This window comes from Bos grunniens, chromosome 16 (assembly GCF_055505025.1).
Source record: "Bos grunniens cultivar Pamir isolate PY7600 chromosome 16, Bosgru_T2T1.0, whole genome shotgun sequence".
Taxonomy (NCBI): Eukaryota; Metazoa; Chordata; class Mammalia; order Artiodactyla; family Bovidae; genus Bos; species Bos grunniens.
The window spans coordinates 29,597,750-29,615,591 of record NC_141180.1 but is presented as its reverse complement, the minus strand read 5'-3'; the positions used below and the strand labels follow the sequence as shown (position 1 = coordinate 29,615,591).

Genomic DNA, 17,842 nt, shown 5'->3' with positions numbered 1-17,842 from the left:
CTGCCCAGGCCACCATGGGCTGGCATCCCCAGAACTCAAAACATGATTGTGCCCCACAAGGGAATTCAAAGTGAAAACAGCATCAAACACGAAAATAAGCTTAGCCCTCTTTCCTCCACGTGCTTCTTTGAAATAACAAACAGAAATGTAACAATTATCCTTCATTTTTTGTGAGTTCTACTTTCTTGGCTGCTGCTTGGCTCATCACTTTTGGGTAATCCAGAAGACAGTGACATCACCAGTGACCATACATCATTACATCTGGCTTGTGTCATCATCTACCTTAACCCTGAGACATCACCTATGATTGCTTGGAGACATCACCAGCCTGACCAGTAACATCCTTACATTCCATACCATGACAACATCCTGCCTGTGATGACGTCACTATCTGCTCTGCGGCATTACTTTCTTTGGCCCTGTGATGCCACCTTGCTTCCCTCACGACCTTGGCCAGTCAGCCTCTCTCCTGTCCAGCAGCTGGTGTTCCATGTTCACTGTGTCCCCGGCATCGTGCAGGTGCTGCTGGCGGCGAGGGTCAGATTCGCAGGCTGCGCGGAGGTCCAAGGCCCCCGCGGGATCCGCGGAAGGCGGAGGCTCGCCGGTTCTTCGTGAGCGCATAAGGGCCCCTCGCGAATTTTCCTTTCAGACTTCTCGCGGTCCCCGCTCGGCCTGAAGGTGAGCCTCGCGCCTCCGCCCTCCCGGAGAGGCCCCCTCCCGGCGCATCGCTCGGAACTGGGGACCGGGGCGCGGCTATTTTCCCGCCTGGCCGGCGTGGTCCGAGGCAGGCGCGGGCGGGGTGCCCCGGCTAGCCTTTGTCGCCAGCGGGGTCTGTGGGCCGGGAGCTGACTCGTGACTGACAGCCGGCGGGGGCAGGGGCCGGGGGCGGGCTGCCCGGCGCCGGCGGCTCATTGGCTGGCTCGAGTGTGGGAAAGAACGCGGAGAGGGATTCCCACGCCCCGCAGCCGCGCTGCCTTAAATAGCCGGGCTGCTGCAGACACGCGCTTGGTAGCTGAGCCTGGGACCCGCGGGAGAAGTGCCTGGGAAACCGCGCGCCCAGCCTGCCCTCGGCTGGGGGTGGCGAAGGGGCGCACCATGCCTGCGGACATCCCGGGGAAGCCGAGGGCCTCGCCGCGGGCGGGAGCGGCGGCCGGCGCCAGCCGGACCCCAGACCAGCCCCGGAGCGTGGCCGAGCACCGGAAGGTGGGGACCTGGCCGCGCGTGGGTTGGCAGGAGCGGGGGGGGGGGGGCCGCGAAGGGGAGAGGGGAGCTGATGCCTGCAGGACTCAGTGGCTGCCGGCTCCACAGTCCTCCAAGCCCGTCATGGAGAAGCGGCGCCGAGCGCGCATCAACGAGAGTCTGGCTCAGCTGCAGAGTCTCCTCCTGGACGCCCTCAGGAAAGAGGTGAGTTGGGGGTGGGGACAAGACTGGGGAGCCTGGAATCCCGGCCTTCCTGGGCGGCCCGCCGCCCTCACCGGCCCCGCCCGCAGAGCTCCCGCCGCTCGAAGCTGGAGAAGGCGGACATCCTGGAGCTGACCGTGAGGCACCTGCAGAGCCTGCGGCGCGTGCAGGTGACAGGTGAGGCGAGGGCGGCGGCGAGGGCTCAGGGGCCGGGGCTGAGGCCGCGGGCGCCGACCGCCTGTCCCTGCCACCCCCGCAGCTGCCCTCCGCTCGGACCCCGCCATCCTGGGCAAGTATCGCGCCGGCTTCCATGAGTGTCTGGCCGAAGTGAATCGCTTCCTAGCTGGCTGCGAGGGCGTCCCTGCGGACGTGCGGTCTCGTCTGCTCTGCCATCTGGCAGCCTGCCTGGCCCGGCTGGGGCCCGCGCGCCGCCCGCTTCCACTGGCCCCAGCCACTGAAGCCCAGGAGCCCGAGATCTACGCGGGCCGCCTGCCGCCGCCAGCCTTTGACGGCCCTTGCCCCTTGCCGCGCCCCGGGGCGGCCTTGGCACCCATCTTCCTGCCCGGGCTGGCCCTCGCCGCCCCCGGGGCCGGGGCTCAGGGCCAGGGCGCGCCCTGGAGGCCGTGGCTGCGGTGAGACCGCGGCCCTACAACCGACTGAGACTGTGCCAGAAAATGGTTATTTCCAGAGATCGGCTGGGAATTTTGTTTTGTCGTCTTCGTGAAGGGTCCAGTTTGGCCGAGGCCCAGCGCCGGGGTCGGTTGATGTCTTCTCATGAACGGGCGGGGCGGGCCGGGCCGGGCCGGGCCGTGGGGATTTATTCAGCTCCCACCTGGGCCGGCCGGTGCGCCGCTCAGGGGTTCGGCCGGCCTTGAGTTTGGCTGTGTCCCTCTGCGCTGAAGCCGACCGCCTCGAGGGAGGAGGGTGTGTGTGAGATGTCCCTGGGGGGCTCAGGCAGGACTGGAACAGTTACCACTTTCCCAGAGCGTCTCCCAGTGCTGAGAAGAGGTCGTGAATCCTCCTGGGGCACAGTTCTCTCCCCGCAACCCCTCCTGAGGCCCCTGGAAGGCAGAGACGTGTGCACGCTGTTGTCTCTGGGGCTGAGGTGGGCTGAAGCTTGGGTTCTGGCCTGGTGCACCGCCTGCCTTCTCCCGGGGGAGCACAGAACTACTCTTGGCACCTGTGGGTCAAGCCTGCCCCAAGCCAGTCTCTGCCCAGCAGATGGGGGCCAGCAGAAGAGGGCATCTGAGTCCTAGAGGCAGGGCCCCCAACCGGCCTGACAAAGGGCACTTTGTACTGGGGCTCACCTCCCGCCAGAGCCCAGTCCTCCCCTGAGAGGGAGTCCCCCGACAGTAGGAAGGAATTGGGGGTTCATTGGCAGGCCTATGCTCCTGTCTTGAACACTGGCTGTATGCTGACCCCACAATACAGTGATCCTAGCCAGCGTGGGGCATTGGCCGGGGAGCCACTGTCCTGTGGTCCTAGGTCTCCTCAGGCTGCTCCTGAACGCTGTGCTCCAGGGGCAGTGAGGAGGTGGTTGAGTCATGTGGCTGACACTGCAGTGTCTCATCCTGAGCCCTCTGAGGTCAAGGCAAGATGGGTTTCCCACCCACAGCCAATTTCATCAGATGGTTGCCAGCTACCTGCCTGGCCAGGGAGCATCAGGGAGGAGGGGGGTTAGTCACTGCTAGAGGCTTATCTCCTCCTCCAATGACCCCAACAGTTCGTGAGCAAGGTTCATCTGCCCTCCAGGACTCAGCCGTGCACACCAAGCAGGGCCCTTCAAGTCCCACCAAGCCAGTCCCCTCCTGCTCTCTGGCTGCCTGGCCCATCTCCCTGGGTGTCCAGGGTTTGGGGCAGTGGCAGCCATGTGGGCCAGGAGCCACACCCTGGGACCTGCACACACTCACTGGTCCAGGCCCTGGGGAGGCTCAGAGAGCTGGGTCACCAGCAGGACTGTGGGGACATTACTGCTGACCAGCCTGGGAGCCCTCCCAGCAGAAGAGTTGCAGAGGGTCCATTTCAGGAGCCAGAATTTCAGCTTTTTTGGGGAAGGGGAGCTGTTTGGGGTGGAGGCTCAGTGCAGGAGGGGAAGACAAGGGACTTTGGGATATGAAGCCAGGTGGTTGGGTGGGTAGAGGGGTGGACAAGGCCTCCTCAGAGCTGGGTTCCATGTGGCCTGAAAGAATAAGAGGGATCTCCCCACCTGGTGGCCAGAGGGAGGAGGGCTGCCCAGGAAGGTCACATGGAGCTCGAGTCATCACTCCTCAGGGAGGGGGCAATCACAGTGTCAAACCAGATCCCCCTGTTCCTGGGCTGTGCTTCCCTTTACTTCCTTACTTCCTGTTCCTGGTCATCTGTCCTCAAGACGCTGTCGCCAAAGAGGTGTTTGTGCTGAGGCCCCTGTCAGCCCTCCAGGGACCTCTCCAGCTCCGAGGGAACCACACTGTTCCTCAGACAGGCAAGTTCCTCGTGTCTCTGTCCCTTCCCTGCCCCCTTTGGCCCTTCCCTACTCAGCCCCCTCCCTGCCCCCCGAGGTTCTCTCCCCACTTTCCCACCTGAGATAGCCACCCCAGGCTCCAAGGGCTCTGGAGGCCAGGGCCCTGTCTGTGTCACTCACTCCTATCCCCAGTACCTGCTTGGAACAGAAAGACGCTCAGGCCATACAGGCCTCATTAATTAGCTTGGGTGAAAGGAGTGTCACCCTTGATTAGATTAGGGGAGTCTGAGGAAGCACAGCTGAGGCTGGGCCCCTCCCCAGGCTGCCCCTGGGCAGCTGAGGGCAGTATCCTGGCGTCTGCTGGGGGTGGAGCCATGGCCCTTTCCACACTCAGCCTGGACCCCTGCCTGGTCTGTGGAGAGCTGGGGTGGACTCTTCTTCCTCCCACCCTCCCCACTCTTCCACCCATTGCCTGTCCCTCCCCTGCCTCAGAGGGGCTCTGGGGAATTCCTCTGCACCGCAAACCCCCCCTCCCCAAGTATTTGTGTTTTGGCTTTTGTCTTGCAGACTTTCTCGGTGGATAATAGAAGAAGCACCTTCTCTGGACAAAAGTGCGGAGGGGGTGGGGAAAGAACCAGAACTTCCTCCTTCTGGGGGAGGGTGTGGCCCCTTTTCCCCGCCACTGGCAGGTGGAGCGGTGTTCCTCTGTGGCCTCCATCCGCCCAGTTCCTGGTGGGGACCAAGGGTCAATGAGTGTTTGCTGAATTCCTGTGTGTAGTCAGGTGCTCTGCCTGCCTCTGTGGGTGTCTCGCCCTGTGGAACCCTGTGACTCTGGGTCCCTCTTTCTTGCCTGTGAGGTCAGGGCTTGGGGACTAACAATGACAGCAAATCATAGGTGTTTGAAATCTGGAGAAAGAGTTGGTCCTAACGGTGACAGCAGTCGGCCTCGCCAGGCCCAGAAAACTCCAGGTACTTGGGAGTTTGAAATGGGGTAGGACCTGGGGCTCCTGGGAGCCTTGACTTTTGAAAGGTGAGCCCTTAGCTTCCCAACCAGAGCTCCTGTGATCACCTGATTATCTCCAGGCCCCAACAGCCTCCTCTAGGCTCTAGGACCTGCTCCCCTTTCCCCCAAGAAAGAAGCTGAGCCCAGAGGGTTCTGGAGCCGTGTCTGGCTGCTCTCTGCCCCTTGAAGCTCTAGGGGCCATACCTATCCTGGGAGGCACCACTGGGCAAGGAAACAGGCCCTGGGGTTGACAGCCTCCCAGGAGGCACCCCCCCCAAGAGCCCCGACCTGGTACTCTACCTCTGAATGTACTGAGGTTGACCTGCATCAGCAGTAAGGTCCTGTAGAAGATGAGGTCGCAGGGGCATCCTGGCCTGTCTCTCTCTGTCCCTAAAATCCTCCACTTGGAGGAGGCCAGCTGTTCTTTGCTATGGAGCGGCCAACAGAGTGTGGGGTTTATAAGCTGGTCTCCAGCCTTCAGCTGGGACCCCAGCTGCTGCCGACATCTCAGTAGCAATCCGAAGAGACTGAGAGCCGGGACCACCCAGCTGAGCAGTTCCAGGACTCCTATCCCTCAGAAATTGTGTGAGATAATGTGTTTGTTGTTTTAAACGGATAAATTGTAGGTTAATTTGTTGTACAGCTATAATTAACAATGTTTTATGTAAAATTAAAGTTATTGTAAGTAACAATAGCAGTATACAACTAACGTGCCCATGGTCACCCAGGGCCTCCAGCATCACGTGCCCACTTGATGATGGGGTTGTGGAAGAGGATGGGTGGAGCAAGGCCCAGAAACAGCCCTTGCAGTGGTGGTGATGAGCAGAGCAGACTGGACTCATGTCCATTGGGAAGCAGTTCCCCTGTGAGTGCCAGCTACGGGTGCAGGGACAGGCCAGCCCCCTGTCCCCTTCCATTCCCATCCTGGGCTGACCAGCCACAGCCCAGGCCCCATCCCTGTGGCTTGTGGGCAGGGCTTAGGGCCATTTCTGTTTCAGTAACTGAGGGGGCACACTGTATCAGAACATGGTGTTGGGGGTTCTGGGGCCCCAGATTTCAAACAAAAACAGGCATGGGCGATGCTCCATGCTGGGAACCACAGAGCTGACTGCCCTGCCCAGAGAGGCCTGTTCCCATCAGCCTGCCATTCCCAGCACAAACCCTGCAACCTGCCCCCAGGGCCACACTGACCTGTCCCCAGTGGGCACATCAACCTTCTTTGCAGCCTGGTGTCCATGGTGACCAAGAGGCAACTGGCTGATGCTGCTTCAGAGGTCTCTTCTTGGTGTCCTGCCTGACCCTGACACCCACCTGGTGACTTTGGGCTCACCTCCTGGGCTCCTGCTTCAAACAAAAAGTCTGCATGTCTGTGTGGGGACGTGGGGGCCAATTCCTGCCTTCCCGTCTTTACCCACAAGTGGGCCAGAGGCTGGTGAAGAGGAGGACTTCCCTTCGCTAGGATCCCCCAGCACCCCTTACTCTGTCTAGCACGTGGGATAGGGCTCAGCAGCTCCAGGTGTGGGGAGGCACCATGGTCCTCTCCTGGCCGCCATGTCCATCCCCTGACATATGAGCTGACCATGACCTGGGCCATACACGATATCCAGGGGCTGGGCTCCAGCCAGGGCCCTTCAGCTCCTGACCCTCCCTTCACATGGCCTTTCAAAGCGCAGGCCTCTGGGGCCCTAGGCTTGGACTTTCCCTGCCAGCCCAGGATCAGTAAAGTATTAGGGAAGACCTGGCCGAGCTTCTTCCTCTACCTGGATCAGGAGGCTGGTTCTGGACCAAACCCCAGGTGGGACAGGGCATCATCTGGCTGTGTATACATGGGATTTTCTTCTCTCTGTGTCCCCTGAAGTTTCTTTTGTTGAATTAAGAGGTGAGGGTAACATCCCACGACTGAGCTGACCAGTCTGCCCACTTGGAGCCCAAACTTTTTGGTTAGACTTTTCCAGAGCAGAGCCCAGGTCCTATGGACTGGATATTTGTCTGCAAACTGTCCCTTGCCCTGCTAATTCATATGTTGAATACTACCCCCCAAGGTGGTGGCTTTAGGAAGTGGGGCCTCTGGAAGGAAATTCGGTCATGGATTAGTGCCTTTCCTTTTCAAAAGGGACGAGAAGGGAGAGCTCATGCTCAGGACATGACCGGAAGGCAGGCTTTCCCTGGAAAGAGGTCCTCATGGAACGCACACCCATGCTGGCATTTGCCTCTGGGTTCCTATTATTGATTTGTGCTGTTAGGGCAGCCCTGCTGACCAGGACCCCTGGGCTTGATGTTACTACACAGACAGGAGGCTGGAGGTGGCTGCTGACTGCCCCTCCCAGGACAGGAACAGGAGTTCTGGGTATTTGGGTTGGTGCGTCTTGTGCCCAGGTCCTTCCCTGCCACACAGATTTGACTCCTGTGCAAACCCAGCGATCGATGTCTTCCTGGGTCGGGAGGAGTTCCAGCCTGAACCCCAGGGTCCTGGGGAAAGTTGGATCCGCCCCAGCCTGGAGCTGGGGAGTATTGTGTGGAGTGAATGAAATAAAGCCTGTAATGTGTCAATGAAATTTCATTTAACTATCAAAAACAAAAAAAAAAAAAGGGAATTTTATTTGAGCCAAACTGAGGATTATAACCTGAGAAGCAGATTCTCAGCGAGTTCTGAGGACTGTTTCACCCTTGTTGTTGTTCGGTTGCTCAGTCGTGTCTGAGTGTTTGCAACCCCATGGCCTATAGCACGCCAGGCTTCCCCGTCCTTTACCATTTCCCAGAGTTTGCTCCAAACTCATGCCCGTTGAGTCGATGATGCCATCCAACCATCTCATCCTCTGTTGCCCCTTTCTCCTGCCCTCAATCTTTCCCAGCATTGGGTCTTTTCCAATGACATCAAAGATAGTCTTACCCTTTTTTTTGGCCACACTGCACAGCTCATGGAATATTAATTCCCTGATTAGGACTTGAACCTGGGCCACGGCAGTGAAAAACCCAGCATACTAACCACTAGGCAAGCAGGGAACTCCCCTCATAGACATTTTTGAGACAAAGCATCTTATATCAAAATGACATATTTTACATAGCGGGCACCAAGGATGCGTTGTCCAGGTAAGATTCACACGGGAGCAGCAGGTCACTCACCATGACCCCCTGCGGAGCTGGAGAAGAACTCTTCTTTAAGAAGTTTCATTGCTGACATCTGAAGAAAACAAATTGATCTTCTCTGCGGAGCAGGTGCCTGTTTGAGGAGCTCTGGTTCTTATGTGATGCCGGTGCCCACTGTGCATCGCCCGGGCCCACAGCAGTGAAAGCACTCAGTCCTAACCACTGAACAACCATGAAGTTCCCAAAACATAGATTGAAAATGAAAGACTGGTCCTTGGGAAATGGAAAAGAAGTGGAGTGGGCCCTACACAGCCCCAGCTGACGACTTGGAGACAATTTTCAGGCCCTGGTGCAGGGCCCGAAGCCAGGCAGACTCCCTGAGTCGAGGAGATGGAGCTGATAGTCCTGAGGGACAGATGCAGCTGGAGTTCATAGCACAGGGGTCAGAAAGAAGAGAGATAACAGGACAGAACTCCAGAGAGCTGCAGGGGACCCTCAGACCTGATTAGAATACCCTTGTGAGGAAACTCTTCCAGGCCAGGGAAAGGACCCCCAGAGGGTTAGACAGCAACCCCTGAGTTCACAGAGTTCCAGTCTTCACCAGCCAGAACAGAAACCCTGCAACTGCAGGGCGGGTGGCAGAGTGACCAACAGGGTCTTGTCCAGCAGTGAGGAACGCTCAGCACAGGTGAAGCACTGTTCCAGGCCTGCCCAACGGAGTTTACAAACAAGATCTGAAAGGCTCAAGCTGTTTCCAAGTAACGCTGCACACAGAACAGCTCAAGATTGTTCATAGCAGAAAAAAAATTAATATCTAGAACCCAACACATTGAAATTAATGCCTGGCGTTCAGTAATAAAAAATTACTGGGCACACAGGGAATCAGGAAAATCTGACTTATGATAAGGAGACAGTTCAATCAATTGAAAGCACCCTAGAAATGTCACAGATGATAAACAAGGACACTGAAACAGTAGTTAGAGCTGCAAGTCACATGTTTGAGAAGCTGGAGGAAAGACTGAATATGTTGGAGACATTGAAGATATAAAAAACCCCAAATGAACGTTTAGAAAATTATGATGGGGGACTTCCTCGGTGGTCCAGTGGCTAAGACTCCGCGCTCCCAATGCAGGGGTTCTGGGTTTGATCCCTGGTCAGGGAACTGGATCCCAAATGCTGTAACTAAGAGTTCACATGCTGTAGCTGAAGATCCAGCATGCTGCAACTGACTCAGCATAGCCAAAGAGATAAAAGAAAATTATGATGTCTGACGTAAGGAACACACTGGGTGGGAGTAATGCAAATTAGAGATTAAATGCAGAAGAGGAAACTATTAGTAAACTGCAAATATAACAATAAAAACTATTGAACATAAAACAGAGTTTTAAACTAGGAGTGGAGAAAAGAGCATTAGTGAGCTGTGGTCAACATCAAGGGCTTGACATACGTGTCATTGGCTTCTGGGGTAGGGGAAGGTGAGAAACATTTGAAGAAATAATGACTCGAAGCCTTACAATCTTGACATAAACGATAAGCCCACAGATCCAAGCACAAGAAGTTTGAAGAAAACTACATTTAAAAACATCATAATCAAATAGCTGAAACCCAGCAATAAAACTGATTTCTGCTCTCACCAGTTCTATTCCAAGATGAAAGTGTAGTGAAGATGAAGATTCACCAAACAAGCTCTATATGTTGGTTACCTATGTACATGCCACCACTTTAAAACATCTACAGACAGTTAATGTGGATAAGCACTAACTGCTGCTTGTCCTGTAAAGTTAGAGAACTGCCAAAACAAAAATGAAACAGACAAAAAATTCCAAAAGGTGTGGGAAGTTCTAGCCAGGCCAGTTAGGCAAGAAAATGAAATAAAATGCATCTATATTGAAGAACAGAAGTAGAACTCTTTATTTTCAAATGATATGATCTTATATGTAGAAAATTCCATGGAATGCACTAAGAAAAACCATTAAAATTAATAAATGAGTTAAGCAAGTTTCCTGGGTACAAGATCAATATTTTAAAATCAATTATATTTCCATGCACTGTTAACAATCTGAAAATGAAATAAGAAATCTATTCAATTTATAATACCATCAGAAAGAATAGAAATCTTATGAATAAATTTAATAAAAGAACAAAACATATTTTGAAAACTATACAACATTGTTGACAGAAATTAATTATTTAAAAATTCTAAACTCATTTAGAAAAAATTTTAAAAAACCTAAATAAACAAAAAGACATTCCACATTCATGGATTGGAATATTTAACATTGTTAAGATGACAGTATTTCCCAAATTGAGCTAGATTCAATACAATCTCTTCAAAGTTTCAGTTAACATAGAAATTGACAAGGTGCTCCTAAAATTTATATGGAAATCCAAGGGACCCAGAATATCCAAAACAATCTTGAAAAAGAACAAAGTTGTAGGACTCAAACTTGCTTATTCCGAAGGTTACTACACAGCTACAATAACCAAGACAATTCGGTATTAGCACGAGGTTGAACATATTGATTTGATGGAATAAAATTGAGAGTTCACTCTGCGACTATCTAAGAAGGGTGGAATGGGGAGGGGACGGAAGGAGGTTTGGGAGGGAGGGGACATGGGTGTACCTATGGTTGATTCTTGACGTATGACAGAAAACCACAAAATTTTGTAAAGCAAATATCCTTCAATTAAAAAAAAATAAAGTAGCCAGAAAAACAAAAAGAATTGAGAGTTCAGAAACAAGCCTTCACTTTTAGTCACTTGCTTTTCAACAAGGATGTCAAAACAACCCAGTAGAGGAAAGAATAGTCTTTCAACAAATTGTGCAGGATATCTGAATTTGTTGTGGTTCAGTCACTTAGTCGTGCCGGACTCTTTCCAACTCGATGGACTGCAGCAGTCCAGGCTTCCTTCACCATCTCCCTGAGCTTGCTCAGATTCATGTCCATTGAGTCCAGGATGCCATTCATCTCATCCTCTGTGGTCCCCTTCTCCTGCCTTCAGTCTTTCCCAGCATCAGGGTCTTTTCTAATGCATTGGCTCTTTGCATCAGGTGGCCAAAGTATTGGAGCTTCAGCTTCAGCATCAGTCCTTCCAATGAATATTCAGGATTGATTTCCTTTAGGATTGACTGGTTTGATCTCCTTGCTGTCCAAGGGATTTTCAAGAGTTTTCTCCATCACCACAATTCGAAAGCATCAATTCTTCAGCACTCAGCCTTCTTTATGGTCCAACTCTTGCATCCATACATGACCTCTGGGAAAAAAAAACATACTATTGACGATATGGACTTTTGTTGGCAAAATGATGTCTCTGCTTTTTAATATGCTATCTAGGTTTGTCATAGCTTTTCTTCCAAGGAGCAAGCGTCTTTAAATTTCATGGCTGCAGTCAACATCCACAGTGATTTTGGAGCCCAATAAAGTCTTTCACTGTTTCCACTTCTTCTCCTTCTATTTCTCATGAAGTGATGGGACCAGATGCCATGATCTTAGTGTTTTTAATGTTGAGTTTTAAGCCAGCTTTTTCACTCTCCTCTTTCATCCTCATCAAAAAGCTTTCGTTTCTCTTCACTTTCTGCCATTAGAGTGGTATCATCTGTATATCTGAGGTTGTTACTATTTCTCCAGGCAATCTTGATTCCATCTTGTGCTTCATCCAGCCTAGTATTTCACATAATGTACTTTGCATCTAAGTTAAATAAGCAGGATGACAATATACAGCCTTGATGTATTCCTTTCCCAATTTTGAACCAGTCAATTGTTCCATGTCTGGTTCTAACTGTTGCTTGACTCCCATGCAAGTTTCTCAGCAGACAGGTAAGATGGTCTGATAATCCCATCTCTTTAAGAATTTCCCACAGTTTGTTGTGATCCACACAGTCAAAGGCTTTACCATAGTCACTGAAGCAGTAGCTTTGCAGTGTGGTTATCATTTTTCATCTCCATGTGGGGTGCATAAGAGCTCCAGTTGTGCCCCACATCCTCGCCAGCTCTATGTTTGGTCAGACCTTTAAACTTTACTGTTCCAGTAGGTGGTTAGTAGTGTCTCATTTTGGTTTTGATTTGCATTTCCTCAATGACTAATGATGTCGAGCATCTTTTTATGTTTAAATGCATCCACATATCGTCTTCCATAAAATAACTGGTCAAATCTTTCATCCATTTTCTTCACTGGGTAATTTGTTTTCTTTCTTTTTTAAGAAGGTGTGGCTGTGATGGATCTTCGTTGCTGCATGTGGGCTTTCTCCAGTTGCAGAGAGCAGGGGCTACTCTTCACTGTGGCGCATGGGCTTCTCACTGCAGTGGCTTCCCTTATTGTGGAGCGCAGGCTCCAAAGCGTGGGCTCCAGTAGTCCTGGTGTATGGGATTTGTTGCCCTGTGGCGCATGGAGTCTTCCTAGACCAGGGGTCAAACTGGTGTCCCCTGCATTCTTCACCACTGGACCACCAGGTACTCTTTGTTTTCTTACTGGTGAGTCTTAAGGGTTCTTTGTTGTTGTTTAGTCACTAAATCATTTCCAACTCTTTGCTACCCACCTGTCCCTGGGATTTCCCAGGCAAGAATACCGGAGTGGGTATTCTTCTCCAGGGGATCTTCCCAACCCAGGAATCAAACCTGGGACTCCTACATCGCAGGCAGATTCTTTACTGCTGAGCCACCATGGAAGCCCAGGAGTTCTTTATATATTCTTTTTTAAGTTCACACAAAGACTTAAACATTCTAGCAGCTTTATATATAATAGCCCCAGATGTCCATCAACATATGAAAGGATAAACAAATCTTGGCATGTCCAACAATGGAACACTACTTATTAATTATAAAAAGACCAGGGACTTCTCTGGCGGTCCAGTGGTTAACAGTCTGTCAGTGCGGGGGACATGGGTTCAATCCCTGGTCCAGGAAGATTCCACCTGCCTCCAGGTAACCAAGCCCACGAGTTGCAACTGCTACAGGGAAGAGCAAATTTAGACTCCATATTGGATCTGTTTCTTTGACTTTCAGTTCAGTTCAGTCGCTCAGTTGTGTCTGACTCTTTGCAGCCCCATGGACTGCAGCACTCCAAGCTTCCCTGTCCATCACCAACTACTGGAGCTTACTCAAACTCATGTCCATTAAGTTAGTGATGCTATCCAAATGTCTCATCCTCTGTCGTCCCCTTCTCCTCCCACCTTCAATCTTTCCCAGTATCAGGGTCTTTTCCAATGAGTCAGCCCTTCCCATCAGGTGGCCAAAGTATTGGAGCTTCAGCTTCAGCATCAGTATTTCCAATGAATATTCAGGACTGATTTCCTTTCAGATGGACTGGTTGGATCTCCTTGCAGTTCAAGGGACTCTCAAGAGTCTTCTCCAACACCACAGTTCAAAAGCATCAATTCTTTGGCGCTCAGCTTCTTTATGGTCCAACTCTCATATCCATACATGACTACTGGAAAACCATAGCTTTGACTAGATGGATCTTTGTCCTCAAAGTGATGTCTCTATTTTTCCATATGCTGTCTAGGTCATAGCTCTTCTTCCAAGGAGCAAGCATCTTTTAATTTCATGGCTGCAGTCACCATCTGCAGTGATTTTGGAGCCCAAGAAAATAAAGTCTCTCACTGTTTCCATTGTCTCCCCATCTATTTGCCATTAAGTGATGGAAATGGATATCATGATCTTTGTTTTTTGAATGTTGAGTTTTAAGCCAGTTTTTTCACTTTCTTCTTTCACCTTCTTCAAGAGTTTCTTTGGTTCTTCTTTGCTTTCTGCCATAAGGGTGGTGTATCTGCATATCTGAGATTACTGATATTTCTACCAGCAATTTTGATTCCAGCTTGTGCTTCATCCAGCCTGGCATTTCACATGAAATACTCTGCATTTAAGTTAAATAAGCAGGGTAACAATATACACCTTTGACATACTACTTTCCCAATTTGGAACCAGTCTGTTGTTCTATGTCTGGTTCTAACTGTTGCTTCTTTACCTGCATACAGGTTTCTCAGGAGGCAGGTCAGGTGGTCTGGTATTCCCATCTCTTTAAGAATTTTCCAGTTTGTCGTGATCCACACAGTCAAAGGCTTTACTGTAGTCAATGAAGCAGAAGTAGATGTTTCTCTGGAACTCTCTTGCTTTTCCTTAAATCCAATGGATGTTGGCAGCTTGATCTCTGGTTTCTCTACTTTTTCTAGATCCAGCTTGAACATCTTGGAGTTCTCAATTCATGTACTGTTGAAGCCTAGCTTGGAGAATTTTGAGCCTTACTTTACTAGTATGTGAAATGAGTGCAATTGTGTGGTAGTTTGAACAGTCTTTATTATTGCCTTTCTTTGGGATCGGAATGAAAACTGACCTCTTCCAGTCCTGTGGCCATTGCTGAGTTTTCCAAATTTGCTGGCATATTGAGCGCAGCACTTTAACAGCATCATGTTTTGAATTTGAAATAGCTCAGCTGGAATTCCATCACCTCCACTCGCTTTCTTTGTAGCAATGCTTTCTTCGTAGCAATACTTCCTAAGGTCCACTTGACTTCCTACTCCAGGATGTCCGGTTCTAGGTGAGAATCACACCATCGAGGTTATTTACATCATTAACATCTTTTTTGGATAGTTCTGTGTATTCTTGCCACCTCTTCTTAATATCTTCTGCTTCCATTAGGTCTGCTGCTGCTGCTGCTAAGTCGCTTCAGTCGTGTCTGACTCTGTGCGACCCCATAGAGGGCAGCCCATCAGGCTCCCCCATCTCTGGGATTCTCCAGGCAAGAACACTAGAGTGGGCTGCCATTTCCTTCTCCAATGCAGGAAAGTGAAAAGTCAAAGTGAAGTTGCTCAGTCGTGTCCGACTCTTAGCGACCCCATGGACTGCAGCCTACCAGGCTCCTCTGTCCATGGGATTTTCCAGGCAAGAGTACTGGAGTGGGTCGCCCCAGCTGCTGCTGCTGCTGCTAAGTCGCTTCAGTCGTGTCCGACTCTGTGCGACCCCATAGACGGCAGCCCACCAGGCTCCCCCGTCCCTGGGATTCTCCAGGCAAGAACACTGGAGTAGGTTGCCATTTCCTTCTCCAATCGCCCCAGCTAGCGCCCCCTAAATGTTCCCTTACCCGCCACCCCACCAGGGCCCGGAGCCGCGCACTAGGTCGACTTCCCGTGGAGCCCGCGCGCCCTCTGGTGGCGCCTGGCGGTACCGCTGGCCGAGTACCAGAGGGACCCATTCTCCGTACTCCTTACTGATATCCCGGGAGACCTAAGGCCCCCTGCTTCAGAAGTGCGCACATGCCCAAGTTCTCCAGAGCCCTTCCCATAAGGAGGCCCATGATTGAGGAGAGGGAATGGAAGGGAACACTTCTGGTAATTCCAGCCCCAGGAACCAGGCACCTCTGCCTCCCCGCAGAACCTTACTTTCTCCCAGGGCAGTCATGGCAGCTGTTGAAAAACTCCTGCCCCAAACTCTCCAAACCTCCTTATTGTGTGAATCCCATGGGGGGACTCTACTGCTGTGCTTCTGTAGACATGCACGTGCACACACACACACAAACACACACACACACGTACACCTGGGCCACGGCGTCCTGACATGGTGCTGGGACAACTGGTGCCCATCTGGAAACAAAACTGTGAAAGAACCTCCATCACCCACCGCCCACTGAAATCAGTTCCCACCGCCCACTGATATGAGACTACGTGGGCTGTATTCCCAGTGAGAGAGGTGAAATGACCGAGCTTTAAAAACGTGCAAAGACATTGTGAAATCTTCATGATTTGGAGGGGCAGGGAAAGAGTTCTGTAAAAAGACATAAACAGTGATAAGAATAAAGGAAATTGTTGATAACTTGGACTATTTTAAAATTTAAAACTGTTGTTCAGTTGCTCAGTTGTATCTGACTGTTTGCGATTCCATGGACTGCAGCATGCCAGGCCTCCCTGTCCTTCACCATCTCCTGGAGCTTGCTCAAACTCATGTCCATCCAGTTGGTGATGCCATCCAACCATCTCATTCTCTGTCATCCCCTTCTCCTGCCTTCAATCTTTCCCTGTATAAGGGTCTTTTCCAGTAAGTTGGCCCTTCTCATCAGGTGGCCAAAGTATTGGAGCTTCAGCTTCAGCTTCAGCATCAGTCCTTCCAATGAATATTCAGGACTGATTTCCTTCAGAATGGACTGGTTGGATCTCCTTGCAGTCCAAGGGACTCTCAAGAGTCTTCTCCAACACCACAGTTCAAAAGCATCAATTCTTTGGCGCTCAGCTTCTTTATGGTCCAACTCACATCCATACATGACTACTAGAAAACCATAGCTTTGACTAGACGGCTCTTTGTCCGAAAAGTGATGCCTCTGCTTATTCATATGCTGTCTAGGTTGGTCATAGCTTTTCTTCCAAGGAGCAATCATCTTTTAATTTCATGGCTGCAGTCACCATCTGCAGTGATTTTGGAGCCCAAGAAAATAAAGTCTCTCACTGTTTCCATTGTCTCCCCATCTATTTGCCATTAAGTGATGGAAATGGATATCATGATCTTTGTTTTTTGAATGTTGAGTTTTAAGCCAGTTTTTTCACTCTCCTCTTTCACCTTCATCAAGAAGCTCTTTAGTTCCTCTTTGCTTTCTGCCATAAGGGTGGAGTCATCTGCATATCCAAAGTTATTGATATTTCTCCCAGCATTCTTGATTCCAGCTTGTGCTTCATCCAGCCCGGCATTTTGCATGATGTACTCTTAATTTAAGTTAAATAAGCAGGGTAACAATATATACATTTGACGTGCTACTTTCCCATTTTGGAACCAGTTCATTGTTCCATGTCCAGTTCTAATCGTCACTTCTTTACCTGCACACAAGTTTTGCAGGAGACAGGTCAGGTGGTCTGGTATTCCCACCTCTTTAAGAATTTTCCAGTTTGTTGTGATCCACACAGTCAAAGGCTTTAATGTAGTCAGTGAAACAATAGATGTTTTTCTGGAATTTTCTTGCTTTTTCTTTGATCCAATGGGTGTTGGCAATTTGATCTCTGGTTCATCTGCCTTTTCTAGATCCAGCCTGAACGTCTGAGAGTTCTCAGTTCACCTACTGTTGAAGCCTAGTTTGGAGAATTTTGAACATTACTTTGCTAGCATGTGAAATGAGTGCAATTTGTGTGGTAGTTTGAACATTCTGTGTTATTGCCTTTCTTTGGGATTGGAATGAAAACTGACCTTTTCCAGTCCTGTGCCCACTGTTGAGTCTTCCAAATTTGCTGATCAATAGGAAAAGACAGAAGCATTGAAGAGACACACGTCCTCATTAAAGATGATGCCAAAGGCCAATAACTTTATTATTAAGGTAAGTGCTTCACCAGACGATGTGGGCACAGACATGTTGGAGCAAAGCACAACCACCCCTTGAAACTGTTGGGCAGTGTCCTCTAGAGCTGGACAAACACCTCTGACCCCATGACTCCAAGACTGCCCAGAGAAAGGTTCCAGAATGTTCATAGCATCACTCTTTGTAATAGCTGCTGCAAACGACCCACATGTCTGTCCACAGGAAGTGATGCAGTGGGACCTCCCCCCACAGCGAAGTGACCAACAGGGCCTCAGCTGCTGAGTGCAGAGCCTGCTGAGGAGCAGGGAGAGGATGGTGTGATGGCAGGAACACGGACAGCAGGGGTCCCGCTGTCTGCCCCGCTCCGGCGCAGAACTCCTGAAAACCTGGGAATTTCTTCTGAGAGCACAGGGCCATCTTTTGTTTTAATGAGGCTCCTGTAGGGGCTGGTCACCAGAAAGACCAAGCCAGATTAGAAGCTTCGAATTTTCAGCCCCACCCCCATTCTCTTGAGAAGGTAGAGGAGCTGAAAATGGGACTAATAAATGATTATGCCTTTATGAGGAAGCCTCCACAAAATCCCACACTGACGCATGGAGGCGTCCCTGCCCCCAGCCCCCCAGCCCTGCCCATCCCCCATC

The 17,842-nt window shown here is 50.8% G+C and overlaps 1 protein-coding gene and 1 long non-coding RNA gene across 5 annotated transcripts; both read left to right on the top strand.

The window, feature by feature from the left end:
* Nucleotides 1-353: 353 nt before the first annotated feature.
* HES4 (hes family bHLH transcription factor 4) lies at nucleotides 354-5,536 on the top strand. Of its 4 annotated transcripts, none has more exons than XM_086342495.1 (5): nucleotides 354-1,203; nucleotides 1,309-1,404; nucleotides 1,491-1,578; nucleotides 3,770-3,862; nucleotides 4,409-5,536. In XM_086342495.1, exons 1-5 carry the CDS (start codon nucleotides 1,096-1,098, stop codon nucleotides 4,423-4,425), a joined length of 402 nt encoding a protein of 133 aa, XP_086198621.1. In that variant the 5' UTR covers nucleotides 354-1,095; the 3' UTR covers nucleotides 4,426-5,536. The 4 variants fall into 4 exon arrangements, with proteins under 4 accessions (XP_086198621.1, XP_086198619.1, XP_086198620.1 ...); XM_086342493.1 differs by having other exon boundaries at nucleotides 1,661-3,862; XM_086342494.1 differs by lacking the exon at nucleotides 4,409-5,536 and having other exon boundaries at nucleotides 3,770-4,301.
* A 36-nt stretch (nucleotides 5,537-5,572) lies between these two features.
* Nucleotides 5,573-7,399, top strand: LOC147356449 (uncharacterized). Its single transcript, XR_015142730.1, has 2 exons — nucleotides 5,573-5,709; nucleotides 6,070-7,399. It is a non-coding gene; the product is annotated as an uncharacterized LOC147356449 (long non-coding RNA).
* Nucleotides 7,400-17,842: the final 10,443 nt, after the last annotated feature.